Raw genomic sequence first — 19,630 nt, forward strand, 5'->3', positions numbered from 1 at the left:
ATCCCACGAATGGCACTATAAACATACCCAAGCCCAGTGGTGTTCCCAGTGGGCTGCAGATCTGATTTAGACTACAGGCCGACTCATTGGAGCCTGTGGCTCTCTCCTGGTAGTATGAATTCCTCCCAGTTTACATCTTGATGGGATGCAGGTGGCACGTGAGCCATACGGGTATTGGCAAAGCACAGTTTGGGAGGGAGCAGAGGGATGGCAGTGCAGCCCACCACATGGGAGGCTCACGGGGAAGAATGTTGGATCACTGCTGGAGGTGGAATATTATGGAGTTACACGAACCTTCAGATGCATCCTGTACGACCTTGTCTTCTATTCTCTTGTTCCAGGTACCATAAATAATTCTATTTGTTTCTAGGGAATGCAGAATCAAGCCCTCCCACCAAAAAAAGTCTGTTGCAGGGATTTCTGTTAAGGCTCAAAAAACCCCACTTTTAATTTGAGATAGTGTATAGCATTACAAATGGATCTCATTAATTCTGAGTGGGTGCTTGGGCTTTGAAGTTATTGTGCCTCCCTGTACCACTGCCAAAGATATAAGCATGAGGGTAGCATTAAATAGGATACAACATGAAAGAAAAAGTAAATTTAATATTATGTTTATGCCTTTGTAAAAGTTATAGCCTACTGTTAAGGGATAAGAAAGGGAAGAACCAGAGTTCAGGTAGTCTGTTTAGGTAAAGCACACCTTTCCTGGGATCTTAGATGATTCATTTACTCTTAGGTTTTATTTCTGCCACTGAAAATTAAGAATAATTCTAAAATGTCTCTTGATACTGTCAGAATACTGCAAAGCCCTGAGGGATCTTCAGGTAAAATGTTCACTATCAACATAGATTATATCATTGCTTGTACTCAAGTTTTATCATTTCCTTGTTTCCCAAATTTACTTTTATTGCTGGTTGTTCCTAGCTAAGGTTAAATCCTCATCTCATATATTTGCAGGTAAATAAAGAATTGTTGCTGAATTCAATGACACTAGAATGTATTACATTCCTCACTCAAGCATCTAGCTCTGCTCCTTGAAGGTTCTACTGATTGTTTCATGAAACATATGGTGCTGGAGGCTGCTTATATTCCTTCTGGAGACTGGATTTCTCCTCTGTATACCCAAGCACTTATTAGATATCTCACCTGTATTGCCTAATGATTGTGCCCCCTTCCATTTATATAGACTCTCTTTCACAATGTGACCCTCTGCTTTCTTTGGGATTTTTTTCCTCATCATGCATTCCCAAATTTCTGGTCAGAACGATCCCTTCCCTAACGATCCCAGTGTCATTACCCACTGCCACTCCAAAGTTTTACACGTGTTTTTTTCCACACTTAGATGCATTAAACTGCAATTTTTCACTTCTGGCTTGGTTTAAATAATGTAAACCCTTCTTGTCTGATTGTATTGCTGCTTGTTATTTATGGTGCTGTGGCGTACACTTTTATGCGCGGACTGGGGAATCTTCTTTTGTATGCAGTCATGGAGATCATCTTTATAAATAATGGAAAAGCTTACAATTGTGATTATACATCTCTTTGCAGTACCTGTATATCCTTTGTTTCTCAAGCACTGAAAAGACATCCCAAAGACATGTGTAAGGGAAAGTGTCTTTTATCTGCATTCTTTCCATAGAAATTCTTGTTTCCTTAGACAAAGAAACAGAGAGCCATGTTCATCTTGGAATTCCTCATCTCCTGAGACTGTATAATGTGAAGCCCTCAGTGCCACACTTTCTTTAATTAGTGATAAGATGACCTGCTGCTTATACTTACCAGGCTGCATCCTATGCACCTCTTTCACAGCTTGACAAAAAGGGAAACTGGGGCTTTAAGAAATAATATAGCAGACATAATTATCAAGGCACGTGCTTGAGATATTGCTACTGTTGATACTGCTTCTGCTTTCTATCAACACCAGTCCTTTTGACAGCCAAGGCAGTTCAGTCATGTTTTTCTGGAAGGGCAGGTTTCTAAGAGGAAGCTTAAATAAGCAAAGCAAAGTTCTTTACAGCCTTTCTTCACAGCAGCAGGATAAGAGCACTGCCTGTGAGAAGGAGCCAAGTGACTCACCATTGCTGTCTCCCTCCTCCCCAGGGGGCTGATGGCAGCCTTATGCAGGCAGCAGGAACGACAGCAGCCTTGTCATCAATCAGAGAGCAGGGAAGTTCCTTTAGAGAGCCTGCCTTGCTGACACTGCAAATGTGTTTAATGGGTTTGGCTGATCTGTCTGTAGGATCTGTAGATACCAAGCCAGGTTGGAATAGAACAGAGCAACATATGGCACATCACATGCTTGGGAGGCCACTCCTGCACAGACTGAGTTTCTTGTATTTAACTTAGAGAATGCTAAACATGGCTAAGCTGTGCAAGGATCTGTGACTGGGACAATTCTGTGCCTTAACGATGGCAGGCAGCTCAGCCCCACACAGCCCCTTGCTCACTCTCTCCCTGTGGGATGTGCAAGGGAATCAGAAGGGTAAAAGGGAAGACACGTGTGTTGAGATAAAGACAGTTTACTAGAAAGAGCAAAAGCTTCATGCACAGGCAGAGCAAAGTAAGGAATTCATCCACTACTTCCCACGGGCAGGCAGGTGCTCAGCCATCTCCTGGAAAGCAGGGCTTCTTCACATGTAATGGCCGTAACTTTGATCATCTCCCTCTTTCTCCTTCCTCCCCCAGTTTTATATGCTAAGCTGCCCTAGCCTAGGGTGGGGCACATGGGGTCATCCACCTCGACTATGTCCCCTCCCCACTTCTCGTGCACCCCCAGGCTTCTTGATGGCAGCGTGACATGAAATGTTGTAAAGGCCTTGACTCTGTATCAGCTCTGCTCAGCAGTAACTAAAATGTCCCCATGTCATCAACACCGTTTCCATCATAAATCCAGAACACAGTCCCATACCAGCTACTGTGAAGGAACTAAACCTGGTACAGACTATAAAATACATTAAACAGGAAATATTCTTGGGCACTGGCGCTCCATCAGCATAGTCCTGCATTCTTAACAAGGTCTCTGGCATGGTGGTGGGCACTTGTGTCTCCCAAACAATTCCAGGCATAGTTCTTATATTAGCATGGGCAAGGGAGCATCTTGCAGACTGTTGGATATGGCCACACCATAGCAGAGGACAAGAATTATAGGGAAAGTTGCCAGTTCTCCATTTTGTGCCAAGTAGCAGTTTTTATCTTGTTTAATTTACTACATAGATACTGTGTAAAGAGCCTTTTGAAAAAATTGTATTAAGTAGGAAGAAAGCAAGGAGGGAAACGCTCTGAACAATCACTGAAGTGAAATATATGCTTGATTTTGAAAGGTACCAAGGAAAAGATGAGATCTTGAAATTCATGGCAGTGAACTGTACTTGTACTGTACACAGAGAAATAAATTCTTGTCAGAGTGGGGGAAGCAGAGTAAATTTTTGCAGTAGTGTGTTGGAGCCTTAAGTAAACATCTGCACACTGTACCAGTAGGCAGTGGGTGCATGCTTGCATACCTGCAGATCCACTGCAGGAAAGACAAGATTTGCCAGCTGATCCTGTGTTGTTCGTGCTGAAATTGTTGAAGGCTGTTTCGGCTTGTTCAGTTCTTGTGAAAATACCACTCATGGTGATGCTTAAAGATACTCTCAAAAAAACCCCCAATAATTTAATCTCAGCACATGGGCTGAGTTAGCTTGTTGTTGGTCCCATCATAGGTACATGTATATGGAGAATGTCAGAAGCTGGGAAGAATCCTCCTCTTGCTTGAGGCAACACACAGGCTACTCAGTTGTGCAGTTCTGAAACACAGACTTGCCTTAATGAGATCATAGGGAAGTAAAAAGAAAGCCAGGAACCCAGTCTGCATGCGAGAAGCCTTAAGAAAAGACTGTTTTCATGATGGGATGCTCCTCACATCTTCTTTGTTTGTTTTTATTTTATTTATTTTTTTATTTTAATTTTTTAAGAGTAGAAGAAAGTTGCAGTGCTCTCTGTTAATTTAAAGCGTAGTAAATGCTGAAGTAGAAATGTTAGAGCTGAATGATTGGTCTGAGGTATGTGCTGGTTTCAGACAGTGTTGGTGCTCAGCATTGTCTTTCAACTGCACCAAACCACAGGGACAAACTCACAGCTACTTCTGCCATGAGCAGGACAGGAAACCACTGAGCTGTGACCTGAGTGTATTTCACATCAGATTTTACTGAACTCATTATTAAAGTTTTATTGTCCAACTGAAAAAGTATGCAATCATGATAAGTGCAAATTTTTTGAATAACACAATTGTTGTTTGGGTACGGTGTGCTGCCACTACTTCCCATTATTGCTAGAAGTCCAAATTAGTTTAACTGCTGTACAGGATGGGGGTGATGAGCTGGTAAAGTTTTAGCAATTACACAAGATAGGAACAGAGGAACTGTTGTAAAAAAAGAAGAGACCTGCATGGTCTAATGCTGTTGCTCTTTCAGTTATTTTCCAAAGCATCAGTATCTGTAACAGCACGAGTGATCAGGCCTATGTGTTTTCTAATTTGTTTCTAAAGCACTGAAATTTAGGAATGTTACCTTTGTCAGAACAGAAAGAGAAGACAAATAGATCTATTTGCACATGCTTCCTAACCAGGTTACACTGGCATAATTTACCTCAGTTTATTTGTTTGTGTTTTTTTTCTAAATGTGAGCATATTTCCATTAAGGCAATGTCCACTCATACAATCCTGCATTTGTTGCATTCCGGTCAGTCTGTTTATCTTGACCTCCTAGATTTCATGGCAGCCTGATCAACTAATTGTCACACAATATGTAAGAAAAATCCTATAACATACTTAACAGGTGGTTTCACGTCCTCTGGGCACCGTAGAAAGGCTTCAAACGTTGCATCCCTCATGCAAAAGCACGTATGTGCACCAGCGTATGGGATGGCCTAGATTTTCCCGTGCTGTAGTACCCTGTGGCTGGCTACAGCAAAAATGCATGCCTCACACCATTATTTACAACTGTAACAGTGAGAAATTACAAAACCTACTCTTCATTAACCTCCAATAAGGCTGTTCCTGCAGCCAGTGATTGCCATTACGTTGATGGAGTGCTGAAACAGCTCAATAGTCCTGGCTGGCCTGTCTCTCCTGTGACTGCACTGCAGCTCCTGCCTCCCACCACTACCCAGAACACATCCAGCAGAAGCTGCTCAAATGATTGATGAGAAAAGCAGCTCATAAAGGCAAGCACAGTGCCTGAAGCAACAGCTGTCTAGCCCTGTCCCTGCAGTAATTAGATAAATGAACCCCAAATGAAATCTTACAAGCAAGAGCAGAAGGAAGTTATAATATCCCCAGTGTCGATCTCTGCTTGTCTTGCCTCATTCCAGTCTGTGTTTGTAGCTATTTGTGTGTGATACAGATTTGACACAGCTTACCTCTCCCACCTTCCCTGCTCATTTTGCAGCTGGTCTTGCAGACAGACCCCTGTGGACACAGGAGACATGGCAGTGTCAGTGGCTGGACTCCGCTTTCTTTTTTTTATTTCTTTGGCACCAGTTCTACTTTGCAGAGTGTGCTGAACCTTTGTCCTTCTCCACAGAGTATGAACATAACAAAAGGTCCGTGACAGGTCACAAATTGAGTTTATCTGCGGAAAAATCCTGCAATTAGCAAATTCTTTCTTCGAGAAATAGTAGATGTGTTTATAGGGATGCATTAGATAAAAGAGGAGAAAGAAAAATGGCTCAGGCAACTGAAATTTTCATAGAGTTGATTAAAAGTTTTATGCTTATTTTTTCAGTACAGTAGCATAGTGATAGTACATCAATTCCCCTAAATCTTCCCTTGATGCTACTGAATGGTACCTGTGAAGGAACCCATCAGTGCCAATAATTGCCATTTAGGGAGAAATTTATGAAAAAAAGTTATATATATTCAGAAAATGTATATGATTTTAAAAATGGTGTGTACGATTGAAATACGCACACATATGTGTAAAATCATATACATAGATAAATATATAAAAAACCCCAAATCTGAAGGGGCCTTGAACTGTTGAAGAAGCCTGAACTGTACAGCTCTGATCCTGCTTTTATTTGTGGCATTTCACATCTGGAGTAATATTGTAGAATTCAATGTCTGTGGAACTCATCAGAACAAGTCATGTCTTTGAAGGCAGGTACTGAAATGCAGGGAAGTAAGTAAATGGGGGTGCTCTTGGATTAAATAGATGTCCAGTGAAATACTGTAAACTCGTAAGAGAAAACGCATTAAAAATGCTACCAGCATGAGCAGAACTAAGAAGTGAAGTTATAAAAGGCACAGCAGTGATGCAGAGTAAGTGACCTTTTCTTTTATTCTCTCTCTCCACTCCTAAGCTAGTGTAATTCTTGCTGAGTTCAGCCAGATTTGCATGGGTGTAACATTAGATCAAAATTAGGCCCAGGTTGTTTGTTTTACCAAGAGCAAGTCTCAGGTGATTGTGTTCATGTTTCACCATAGAAACAGTCAGAGGTACATCTAAGGCTGGGCACTGCCAAGATCAGGTCACTGGAATTCAAATGAGAATTTCTGGCAGACTGAGTGGTCCCATTAATTGCAAGTGGTGTCTCTGAGATGCTTCAATTACAAGAGATTAGTGGGAAACTGTAGCAGTGGATTGAAGGAGTAATGACACATAGGAAGTGAACCAGAAAACCTTCTTTTTTCTTTTTAAAGAGAAGCTCAATTTATACTTACTTTAAATATAAATTGCAAGCATAAAGTATTAGCGTTCTTAAACTTGACTCTTCAGTTAGTTTCAAATTAACCAACCTGTGTTTCTGAGTTCCCCAGAGCAGCACTGTGATCTTCAGCCTGTCTGTTCCTTAAATTGAGCTGAAGTCTTTTAAATCCACTAAGTTCCTGTGCTATCCCCATAGCTGGCGGAGTTACATTTGCCCATCCTTATGCTGCCTCCCCTGTGGTGTGGATTTTCAGAGGCCAGCAGAGACTCTGAGCCTCCCCTGCTGACCTCCCAGCTATAAATTGCATCAAGGACTGTGAAACAGCAGAGCAGAAGGCTGTGGTCTCCCATCATTTCTACTGCTGTTAGTTGATTTACTCTTGTCATAACCACAGCTGGGAAATGCTTTGCCTGAATCCTAGGATTTAAGTTACAAGCATAATAATGTTTTATAATGGGGTGTGGAAAAAATGGCTAGTGCCAGTTCTTTGAGGCCAGGCAGTGACCAATTGTCTCAGTGTGCCTGGAGTGAAGTAAGCTGTGACTCTGCCTCCTGTGCAGGTGGACAGTGTGAAACAGACTGCACCAAAAGCTCGGTCATCCTGCATTTGGACACAGCCATAAGAGGGGGTCCTAGATGCCCAATCTCAGGGTGATTCCCAGACCACAGGCTTGTCTGTCTTCTCAGAAGATATATCTGGCTCAGATGTTTTAAAATCTGTTTTAGTCTGCCTAGTTTAATGTGCCAGTGTTACTTATGTAGTTCTAAATGTGTTTCTCAGGACTGAAGTTTGTCTGTATTTTGCCTGCCCATTGGATTTTTGTTGTAGTCACAGCTCCCATGGCATATAGGAGACTTACAGGCTGCACAGATGGGATCTAATTGTCTTCTCAATTAATGTAATGTAAATAAATCAGTAAATTTGAAAGAACTTCACTAGTGTGAAACTGGCCTGGAAGAATATTTAAATGCCTACAAACTACCAGATGAGTTCAAATAATCTGTTGTTACTACCTGTATTCTGTATCCATGACACTCATCTGCCTAGCTTTATTGTTGCTGGCATATGATTTTTTTTTGGTGGAGATTGTCACACAGATTTGTATGCATGTGTGTGCTATGGAATTTGGGCTAGGCAATGTGCTGTCCAGAAGGACCCTTTTTATTATGCTTGGAGCAAAAAGAATAACTTCAGGCAGCCTACATTGTAGCACCTACATCTCAGATGAAAGGTGCCTGTGATGCTATAGAGAAAGCAAGAGGTATTTGTAGAATTCATCTGTTATAAAACAGAACATGGAAATTACATGCTAGAAATGTCTGTTCCTCTCTATTGCCTGCAAAGGGGTCAGGCAACTGACTCAGATGGAGACTCTCCTGCAGGCTGATCTAAAAGGAACTGAGCAGAATTACCTGTGATATGGTGTCCCAAGGCACACAGACATCTTCCTGATGAGTAGGAAGTGGTCCAGCTAAGAGGATATCTGCTTGAAATCAGTCTGCCCTAACACATATGAATGGGGTCTTTTCCAAGCTAAACTGTTCTAGGATTCTGTGTAGATATGGCACTTTGGGACATGGCTGGCGTGGCAGTTAAATGTTAACACTTCAACTCAAGATCTTGTGGGGTTTTTTTCCAACCCATGTGATTCTATGAACCATTAGGTCTCAAAACAAAAATCCCCAAAGCACAGGAAGTACAAAGGTCCATGGCAATAGCTTGAAATATTTTTCTTAAGAAATGTCTCTATTTGGCAGTGTTGAGGAGCAGTGTATGCTGTTTGACACTTCCTGGGGCTGGGGCTTCTGAGTTGAGCTTTTTTTTTTTTTTTTTTTTTTTTTTTTTTTTTTTTTTAAGAGAGATTCATTCCGTTTATCTGATGCTAGTAAATTTTTAGGATTTCAGTTAAACTGGTATTTTACTCTTGGGAAAGAGGAACCTGATGCCTTAGCTTCTATCACTATAGCTGTTGGAAGTTAGGAGGATTTACAGTATTACTTCAGTAAGAAGTGGCAGGTGTTAATCTGATTTTGTGTGAACAGGTTTAAATCCAGACCCATGCTAGTGATATTATACCATAACAAAGCCGGTGTAGCTGCTGTTAAAAATGCATGCCCATACAGTTTGAGGCCAGAAAGAATTCTTAGACTGTCTGTATATGAAAGGTTGTTAAATTTCACACACTGTTCATTCTCCAAAACCCAAAAAAACTTAGCCCAGAGTATTCGGTTAACTCTCCTTTGCACACAAAGATCAAGGATTTGAAGGACGTGGTCTTACAGCAGCCAAAAATACACGTAAACTTATAGGGAAAGAGCTTTCTAAAGCAAGCAAGTATTCTATTTAAAGTAGTTGAAGAATAGCATTTATTTTGTTTTCCAGCAGATCGGTCTAATACTAATGATATTGATATCTACTTAAAAATGTGGGACATAGTAAAAGAAAGCCAAAGGCATATGATGTTGACAATAGGAAAACAGCACAAGATTGATACTGCCCTTTGTTTTCTTGCTCCCCATCAATTTATAGCTGTGCTCCCTTCCTTCCCTGCTAACTTGACCAGTGCTTCCCTTCTGATCTTCCAGGAGACCTAGGGCTGGAATAAACAGACCTTGCCCTGCTCATGTGAACTGACTGGGTGTGTTGGCTGCTGTTGTCCTCAGCAGAAGTCAGCCCTGCTTAGGGTTGGGCCCAGAAGAATGCTTTTGGCAAGACATTAGAGGTGGCTTTTTACAGTTAGAGTTTAGGTTTCATAAGCAGCTCAGCTGAGCAGGAGGAGAACACATTCCTACACAAGCAGTATTTTTCTTTTTTCCTCAGATAATTGTGTAAAACTGAAATTGTGTGAGCAGACTTGTGACTATTTCACCATTTAATGACAACTTGTTTTGCCAGGTTAAAATACTGGAGTCAAATTACCAGTTTGACTCACTGACATACAGAGAACACGTCATAGAAATACTGAATAATACCAGTTAATCTCTGCTCTCATTCTGTTGTCTTCAAGGGAGTTGTGTCAAAAACGAATTTTCCCAGGTTTTACTTCTCAAAGCAGCTGATTTATTTATATGCAGGATAAGCTTGGGCCAGCATGAAGTGAGACCTACATACAAAGAGCACCAGTCTCAGTGAGACCAACAAGACCTGCAGCCCAGCTTCTGGGGCTACAACCTCCTCCTGGAATGCGTCTGCCATTCCAGCAGCAGATGTGCTCCCACCCTGTGCTGACATGACCCTTTGTGGTCACTTGCATGCCAAACATGGGTGGGTTTGACAGAAGTGGCACACGATTAAGGAGCATTAACATAAAAGTTCTGTCTAGTTGGTGTGAAAGCCAGTCTGCTCTAGGAGAAAGTGTGTGCAGGTGTGGCTAGAACTGGCAGAGAGGTGATGTTCGCCTCTAAAGTCAGGAGCTCACATGCTTGCAGGTGGTGAATTTATGGGGAAAACCAAAGCTAGATTGATTGTCATCAGTTTTACTTACATCTAAATTGCTTACCAACTCAGCTAAGGATGCAGCACAACCTCATTAAATTGATGAAGATTTATTTTTGTCTCAGGAATAGCATCTTATTATATAGCTACTTAATGAGTTGTGAGCTAACATGTTTTAACAAATCTTTTATCGCTTATTACATTCACTCCCTTGATGGTAATTTCAAAATCTGACCATTAAAATGGTTCTCTTTTCACAACTCTTTGATGATGGCACTTAGAACTGTGCACTTCATCTTTGCATTTGGATTAGAATTGTAAAGGTGTAAATTATAGATCTGGCTTTTATGGGCTCTTATTGATCAGGCTGTTTTTCAGAAACCACAGCAGTTCTGAAAGCTTAGCAGTCTAGAATATCTTTCAGCTTTCTTAATTGGGCCACCAGGGTACGGTTAATTTTCAATTTATATTGAGAGTAAGACAAGGTGATGTAGTACCTCCTCATTGTACTTGAGTAGCATCGACACTAAAACACCATGATGTGCAGTGTAATTCTCAATACACAAGTTTCTTATTGAAATAGATTGAGAGTTCTGGCTTCATTCGCTTTGTAATTTTAGGGCAAACTCTGCCTAATACTTCCTGCGTGTTCACTGGCTTCCACTGAGACAACAGCTACAACAAGCAAATATGGTTTGGTCAAGTGTAGCTGGAAAATTCATTCAACACACCAGTTGTAGAGCGACCAACAGAAATGTGAAATGTGCTCATCTTTTTGTGTGTTTGCTCACAGGTCAAAGTCATGGTGCGCATTTCTTCCACACTTGCCAGAGACACGTCTGAGTCCAGCTCCTTCTTAAAAGTTGACCCCCGTAAGAAGCAAATCACTCTGTATGACCCACTGGCCTGTGGAGGCCAGAATGCTTTCCAGAAGAGGGGCAGCCAGGTTCCACCCAAGATGTTTGCTTTTGATGCGGTTTTCCCTCAAGATGCATCACAGGTAGGCACTGTAAGGTCAGAAGAGTTGTCTACACAGCAGCATGCACCAGAGCCAAATTGATTTCTGCTGCAGCAGAATTACTTTCAGTGGACTTATACCAGGGCTGAATTTGGTCTGCCATGATCATCAATAATGAATTTGGTTTATTTAATTTTAGCTGAATAATGGTGCACTTTCTTTAATCTTTACTGTAAATAATTTCTTCTAAAATTATACATCCAATAAATATGCTAAACGGTTGCCTAATAGGAAAATAATATCAACAAGTTACTGTGTATTATAAAATATTATTGTTTGGTATTTACAGAGAAGTGATCAGAACTACTGTTCTCTAATGCAGTCCTCTATTAACTAAAGGATCAAGGACTATTTTTATTTATTTATTTTTCTATTGTATAGTTTGAAATAAGAAGATGGGGACTTAAATCCACAAGTCTTTATTCATGAGTATATATGCAGGGTTTTTGTCTTTATTAGGCTTTGGTTTGATGAACTTTGTTACCCAAATGTCATGAGTACAGTAAAAGAGTAAAGTAACATCACAAAGTATAATTAGAAAACAGTCCTTTAAGGCTGGCTCTGTATTCATAAACCAAACAGAGGTAGGACACAGGGCCATCTAAAGTACTGTCACATAATTGTATTGTTAGGTCACTCGCTCACCTAGTCCTGGTCCAAGAAGCTAGCAGCTTGCAGACCAATGCCTGGATGCAGAAGGGGCTGGCCTGTGAACAGTCCCTTTTCTTGACCCATTTTATTTTCTGTTCTAGAGATAGTTTGGAAGTAGCCATGAACCAGGGTGAGTGTACTTACAGGGTGATGTGCTGTCAAATGCAAAGTGCTTCCCCATCAAGGCCTAAACTGTGAATTCTGATTGAGTTTCATCCACTGTTAAGCAGTTGCTGCAGGAGCACTGTTGACCATTCAGCCTGCTTGAACCTTAAATCCAAGAATGCCTGGGGCAAATTTCTGTGTTGTACTTCTTAAAATACTGCTACAGTTTTCAGAATGGAGTCTACTATAGTAACATATGAGAAGACTCACAGTAATGTCATGTCACCTAGCTAATTCCAAAGAGGCTGTTTGTTCCCTCAGCCACATGCTAGTGGAATTGAACTCAGTCCATAATTGAGCAAATAATCGAGCCTGCAAAATTTCCTCAGTGTTGGATTGTTTTTAAATCAAAATCCCTTAAATAGGCAGTTCTGACAAACCAACTACATCCCCTTACAATATGTGTATTTTTTTTAACACCACAAAGGATGTTGATGTGTCAGTGAATGAAACTTCCTTGATTTGGAACAAAAGTCTTGCTTCATGTGCTTGTACAAGTGATGTCATTCCCATCAACAGCACAGGTCACATTGACAAGGATTAGATTTTTTGATACTTCAACATGGTATCTGGAGCAGGGAAGACATTACTACCACTTTCTGGGGAAAATAGTGATTTTCTTTTCTATTGTTAATGCTTTTGTTTTCCTTCTTTTCTGTTGTTTTATTTTTTTTCCCAATACCTGTGACAGGCTGAAGTATGTGCTGGGACTGTGGCTGAAGTGATCCAGTCTGTGGTCAATGGGGCAGATGGCTGCGTGTTCTGCTTTGGTCATGCCAAGCTTGGTTGGTATTGCTAAATTTTCCTACTCGAGCAGCAAAATGAATATTTTTAACCCAGGATGGTTAGTCTGTTAGGTTAAAGAAAACAAACTTTCATTTGTCTGTGTGTATCAATCGTATTTGAAAGTACCTGTGCATGATCTTGTACTACATCTTCACCTCTTGCTTACACATTTATTCACTTTGCTTATTGTGTAAATGTTGGACAGCATGCTCTTTGGAACAGAACTTACCTTTGAATTATTGCTTCATTTCAGCTTTTAAATATTATAGCAGTGTTGTCTTGCATTGTCTTCAGTCGTTAATGAATGGTCCAGCAGTGATCTACAGTTTTCCAAATGTGCTTGGTGTTGGTGAGGGTTTGCCCAAATGCTGCTTTTATCAAGCTGTGTACTGTGGGTATTCACTCAAGTACTTGATGTTTGTGATGACACTCTTATGGAGTGTGACTGGGCACTCAAATAGTTTGATTCATACTCTGTTCCCTGATTAGACAATTCACTCAGTACTGACCTCTTCCTACTGTGTCTCAAACAAATCTTATTTTAATGGTTAGAATACAACATTTAACATTCAGTTGAATGTTACTGATGGATCAAAACTCACTTTGGATATGCTTCAATAGCATTTCAAGTATTCATGGAAGGCCAATAAAAAGGAGAATCATCATCATTAACACACTATTATTTTGAAATAACTGGATTTTGAAAGTAATCATATGTTTTGTTCATGTTTATCTAATTGTATTTTGGAAGTACTGTCTATTGAAAGAAGAGGGGTTTATTGCATGTGTGCAATGATCTCCATTCTTTACTGTCTCAAAGAACCACAGATGTACACATATAACTTAAAAGGATAATTCAGTTTTGCAGGTAGTAAAGAAGATCAAGCTGTACCTGGCCATGATTATTCCAAATTATAGGCAACAAAACCCAGAGAGCACTGAATGCTGCAGTGCAGCCAGGTCTGGTGCAATGAATGGAGGAGGCTGGTGTTCAGTTACACCAGAAGGCCCCTCTGGATCAGGTAGAGTGACACTAGGATGGGCTCTTAGATACTTATCCCCCCTGTGACCTGCCAAACACAAGACTGCAAATGAGAGGGAAAATGAAGCCACCAGATAACAGGCTGACACAAGTGCTACATGTCCTTTAGAGGTATCCTAGCTGGGGTTTTTCTAAAGCATGAGTTGAGTCTCTGCAGTTGCTTTGTTAACTGCACAACTACAATTCCACAAACCATGGACCTACCCAGACCTTGACACAGACATGTACATAAAAGTTTTTTTTTCACTGATCTTGTTCCATATAGATTCAACATAAGAAAAGAAGCAAGGTAAAGAATCCACAAATACTTGGCTGAAAGGATGTATGTCTTTATCCCTTGGCTTATAAATTTAGGAGCTTTAGAAAACTTATCTAAAAGCATTATATGTAGTGACACCTAAAGCAGTTTAGGACAGTACTCTGTGTCTGTTCTTAATCATCAAACTTTTACAGCAAAGACAAGACAGAGCTATAACTGCAGAGTTTAAAAATACCTAAGCAGGGGATGGTTTTGACCCAGATGAAATATTAATTGTTGTGGACCCACTTCAGCACCAAGTGATCACATATGGGTTTTTTTTTTTCTGAATGAAGTCACATCTGTGTGATTCTGGGTCCAGGCTTATTTCTATCTCAACTCCAGCATTTGAAATACAATCAAGTGCTTTGAAATAAAATGGTATTGAAAGAATACCACACTTACAGTACTCAAAGTACAGATTTTTAGAGACCATGGCACTCTTGCTCTGCTCAATGCCCTCCATGGTTCAACCACATCAGAGGCTGCATCATTGCAAGGTGGGGGCCTGCAGCACCTTGCCTTGGGAATGGGAGATGTCAGGGGAATGCATGAGGTAAGGATTTTTGAAAGAAGCTCAAGATTTCATCCTGTTTGCCTACCTGCCTGTATTTTCCCATTACTGACTGTCCTTGTTGTAGTGAAGATGTTTTCATGAAGCTGTGCAGGATAATCTCTCTTGGCAGAAGGCTGTCAAGGTCCTGGGAATGATGTTATATTTTCTTCATCCCCCCATTCCTGACAGGGAAGTCATACACCATGATTGGGAAGGACGATTCCATGCAAAACCTTGGAATAATTCCTTGTGCCATCTCGTGGCTGTTCAAGTTGATCAACGAACGCAAAGAGAAGACAGGAGCGCGCTTCTCGGTCCGGATTTCTGCAGTGGAAGTGTGGGGGAAAGAAGAAAATCTGAGAGACCTGTTGTCAGAAGTGGCTACAGGCAGCCTGCAAGATGGCCAGTCCCCAGGTGTCTACCTTTGTGAAGACCCCATTTGTGGCATGCAGGTGAATTCAAGATTAATTTTACACTGAAACAAGTAACATGACTTCTGGGGTTTTTTTTGGGGTTTTTTTTAGCTATTGAGATTGTTCAAATTCAAGAACTACCCGGAGCACAAAGTTTATAGACTTGAAAGTGTTTACTTTAAAACATTCAAGAACTTTATGACCTGCAGCTGCAGGGCCATCTGCTCTCCTGGCCTAAATATTTGTACCTCTGGTATAACTGATACTGAGTAAGGGCTTGTGTTTGCAATAAAATGTGAAAACATTCAGTGAAAACAAAAATGCACCTAGTTCTTAAAAAAAAGAAACAAAAGTGTGATCTCTCTTTTGTAAAACAACAAGCTAAAATATTTACAATATTGCACAAATTGCTGTAGGCCATTAATATGGCTGTTTATTTCTTTACAAACTACATTATTTATAGCATTTGCATTAGCAGTGTTGTAGGGACCATTAATTGCTACTTATTAATTGCTGCCAAGAAGTAAATTCCTGAACTGGGCAAGTCAAGAAAAACTCAAACTCTTTTCAGGTTGGGAGTTTTAGCAGGAATGAGTAACTGGCTCATCTATTTTCTGGGTAACTATGAGAAATTCTCAGCATCCCTATTTTTTCCCCCGCTCTTGGTTTGAGGGGAAAAGGGACCTATTCTCTCATTTTGCTGTTTGTGAGGGAATAAATCTGCTTTTGGTATGAGTAGATGAAGAGGGAGCAAAAGAAGGTGATGGAGCCAAAAACACTCCTTCAACCTGAAAGGCAAAGGCTGCTTCTGTCAAGAACCTGCAGAGCCCTGCTTATTCCAGGATGGGGAATGGAGGGACAGGGGAACAGACCTACAGGGTCATGTACCCTGAATCCAGCTCCCAGATACAGCTCTCAAGCATCTAGAGATCATGACTCACATCCACACAAGTCATGAACTGTGAGATTTTAAACAGCAAGTAATACATTTTGTGTCTTATCTCTTTGTAGTTTAAACTTTTTAGGCTTACTTAGGTCATATTTTCCATTCTTTTGCATTCTGCTTAAGGACTATAAAGTTGTGTTTTGATTTTAAATAACATTTAGGGTTCTCATTTTCGCTTAACTCCTCACTTTAGCGTTTTATGCAATGCCTCCTGTATCACAAGAGATCTCACCCTCTGGTATCCAGTAACTGGTGCAGTCTAGTAAATATGAGAGACTTGAGTCTGCACAGTTCCCATTGGGGTGATGGATGGCTCAGTAAGAATTTGCATGTGTACGCTGCACGTGTTACATAACTGTGTCACGACCAGCATCTCCTTAGAGCTTAATTCTTTACTAAGGTATTCTAGCACAATAGCAATAATAATAAATATTCCATTATGGTAGCCTATATTCATATAGATACAGACAGTACAGCTATATGCAAAACGAATTATTTTAGATCAGTGAAGAAGAGGTAGCTCCATGAGATACCTATGTATCTCTGCAGTATGAAAGACTGAAATAAATTGCAAAGAAAGAAGCCTTTTTATTTGTGCTTACAAGACATTCTGGAGTCATGTATCATACACCTGAATTCTCCAAATCCTCAGATGAAGGGAGAATATTATATTATAGCCATACAGATATGCAGAATCAGCAGTGTGTGTAGCAAATGAGTGATCACCATATGTCATACTGTCTGTCACTGGACCTTTCCAAGTATGCACATTTTCTTGTTGCTTACATTAGTGAGATCAGCTCACAGACTGGCCTGCCTTCTGTTGGCCTTGTTAACTCCTTCCTGCCCCCCTCCCTCTTTCCTGAGAGAGTTTAGCCTTCAGCTGTGTCACCGAATCCTACACATAGCCTTAGCTTTATCCCTCCTCAGGCTAATTAATGGTTGCAAGGAGAAAACAAAAATAATGTCTTTTGGAGAACTTAACTGTCAGCTATATTATATCACAGGGGAACAAACCCCATGACCAGGGAGCTCCTTGCTGGTTTTATGCCAGACAAGACAAATCTATCCTATGGGCTGTGGGCCAGGTCTGTGTACTGCCAAAACTAATGCCATCAGATTGCAGTCACATGTTCCTTGCACAGACAAACTAGCCTTAGGTGCCATGAAACATGCAAGCATTCCTAATGCTAGGAGGGGTTAATAATATCTGCTCTCTATGCTGTCTGTCACTTAGGAGAGGTAAGAGCAGGCTGGTGACAGGGATTGAGGTCCAGCAAAGATGAATGTTTGTACATTACCTGCCTTGCTCCATTTAATGGATTGCCCTGGCTTGTGTGCAGGTGCATAACAAACTTGTGGTATGAGGGGCCAAGGAAAAGGCCTCTCTTCTGTGCTGCTCCTCATATGCCACGGGGCAGAACACAAGCCTCAGTCCTGTTATTTCTGAGCTTTTCCTGTGGACACCTTCCTTCTAACACTTTCTTAAGGGTAACACGTAGCCCTGTCGCTGCTGTTATCCACCAGCTATTGAGTTTGGGATTGGCATGTCTTCTGCAATTTTTTCTCCCACTTCTAGCCATGAGGGCTCCTGGACGGCATGCTATTGCCACTGCCAGTGTCAGGAGGGTCTCGTTCCATTGGGTGCCTCCTCCTTTTCGGTCCCAGTGGAAGGCAGTGTACCCACACCCTGTGTTGACTGTGGAAGTTGTCTGGTGGTGTTTACCTGTGTGGGAATGTCTCAGCCGTTTCTCCCTGGTGTTACCTGCAGCTCCAGAACCAGAGCGAGCTCCGTGCCCCCACGGCAGAGAAGGCCGCCTTCTTCCTGGACGCCGCCATCGCCTCCCGCCGCAGCAGCCAGCGGGACTGCGCGGAGGAGGATCACCGCAACTCCCACATGCTCTTCACGCTGCACATCTACCAGTACCGCATGGAGAAGAGCGGCAAAGGCGGGAGTAAGCTGTCCTCTTGCTCTTCCCTGTCTCCTCCAAGCCTGCCTGGAGCTGGGCCTCCAAACAATATTCTTTAGTGGTGAAAATCAGCAGAGCTCTCCCTTCAGTGTGCAGTGGGGCTGTTCAGACAAGCAGGCTGTCCACGTTCCTGGGGAAGACTCACCACAGGCCATTAAAGGCCACTGGGGATTATCACCATCACTTGGCAGTTTAGTTGCTCTTGTGAAGACACTGGGAGTTCTCAGCCCTGTGTGGGTGGGCCTCTGTATCTGGGAAAAAAGGTGCTTTTCAAATTGGCCTTTATTATTATCTTTACAGATAGTGTTGAGGTCATGGATTAAAATACTGAGGTGACTGGAATTCCTTGCCACCCTTATGTTAACTGTTCCTCTTTGGCACCTAAATAGGGCAGTGTGTGTGGAAGCTGATGCTGGCAATCCATAAACTGGGAATTTGATGTTGACAACCCATAAACTATACCCTTTCCTGGAGGTACATGATATTTTAGTTGCTGGCCTAACTATGTGTGCACAAAGGACACTTGCGATTCTTTATAAAGGGTCTGGATTTTTCAGATAAGCTTGTTCCCTCTTTTTGCCATGTATGCTTTCACTGGCTTGTCTCCTTACTTTCATATCCCACTTTTAAATTAGGAAAAGGTGCTTCCATGTCTAGTTTTATGTTTCTATAATTTTCAGAGCTTTCTTTTTTCTCACACCATTCATATTTTTTATTATATTTGTCTTCTGTTTCCAGTCTCCCAAATTGTTTATGATTGAAGATATACAGAGAGGGGGTTTTGTAAATAAATTCCAATGATAAAAGGTTTGTGTAATATAGGAAGCACCCCACTGAAAAAGAAAACTCTGACAGTAGAATTCTTTTTTTTTTAAATAATCATTTTTTACAGGGAAAAATGTTTGTTTGAAAGACACCAGAGACATCTGCTTCTTTAAATTCACGGGCTTAAGCAATTCTGCAGAAAGCGCATGTGCTTCAGGTCCTGGCTCTGCATAGGTTATTGGTAAAAAGGAATAGATTGCAAGGCATGATGTGTAGTGAGTGATCACCACTGCAGTATTAATGTCTAATGTTTAAGTGAAGAAAATTTGCATTGACTGTACTTAAAGGAGGAAAAAACCAGAAAGTTGCTCTAAATGGAGATGCGGCTTTCATGTATTTAAGTAATAACCCCTGTGGAATTGGCAGTCAGAAATCTCAATTAACTAAAGGTTTATTAATTAACCACCCTGCAGTGGAAAGGAAGACAGTGAATACTCAAACAGACTGGTTTATAGGAATGAAATGTCTGATTTTGAGGGAATAATTATTGCAATTATTTAATGTTCCATATTTTTACTACACAGAAGCACACATACACACAGCCCTTTTCTACTACTTTCAAATACCATTAATAAAAGGGAAAATATTATTTTCTTGTGGCTATAGTTTCAGAAAAAGAAGGCATGATCCTGTTGGATTAGAATACGGCATGCTTTGCCCACTGCATCTAGTTTTATCTTTGTCTCGTGGCCATACCTTACTCCTGTCTTCAGGTTCCCATATCTGAGTGGCCTTACAAGCCAGGCAGGGTCAGATCCCACTGATAATTGAATGAGGGGGAATTCCAGCTGCTCAGAAAGGGCGCCTAGTGATTATCACTGTCTCCTGCTGTAATGA

General features: G+C 41.1%; 1 protein-coding gene across 1 annotated transcript in view; it reads left to right on the forward strand.

The window, feature by feature from the left end:
- Positions 1 to 19,630, forward strand: part of KIF26B (kinesin family member 26B) — a 279,048-nt gene that overhangs the window by 201,476 nt on the left and 57,942 nt on the right. The window contains exons 6-9 of the mRNA XM_063390955.1: positions 10,917 to 11,123; positions 12,649 to 12,742; positions 14,829 to 15,091; positions 17,770 to 17,953. Coding sequence (XP_063247025.1) covers positions 10,917 to 11,123; positions 12,649 to 12,742; positions 14,829 to 15,091; positions 17,770 to 17,953 — 748 coding nt within the window. The remainder of the gene's footprint in view (positions 1 to 10,916; positions 11,124 to 12,648; positions 12,743 to 14,828; positions 15,092 to 17,769; positions 17,954 to 19,630) is intronic.

This window comes from Prinia subflava, chromosome 2, assembly GCF_021018805.1.
Source record: "Prinia subflava isolate CZ2003 ecotype Zambia chromosome 2, Cam_Psub_1.2, whole genome shotgun sequence".
In the NCBI taxonomy this organism is placed as follows: Eukaryota; Metazoa; Chordata; class Aves; order Passeriformes; family Cisticolidae; genus Prinia; species Prinia subflava.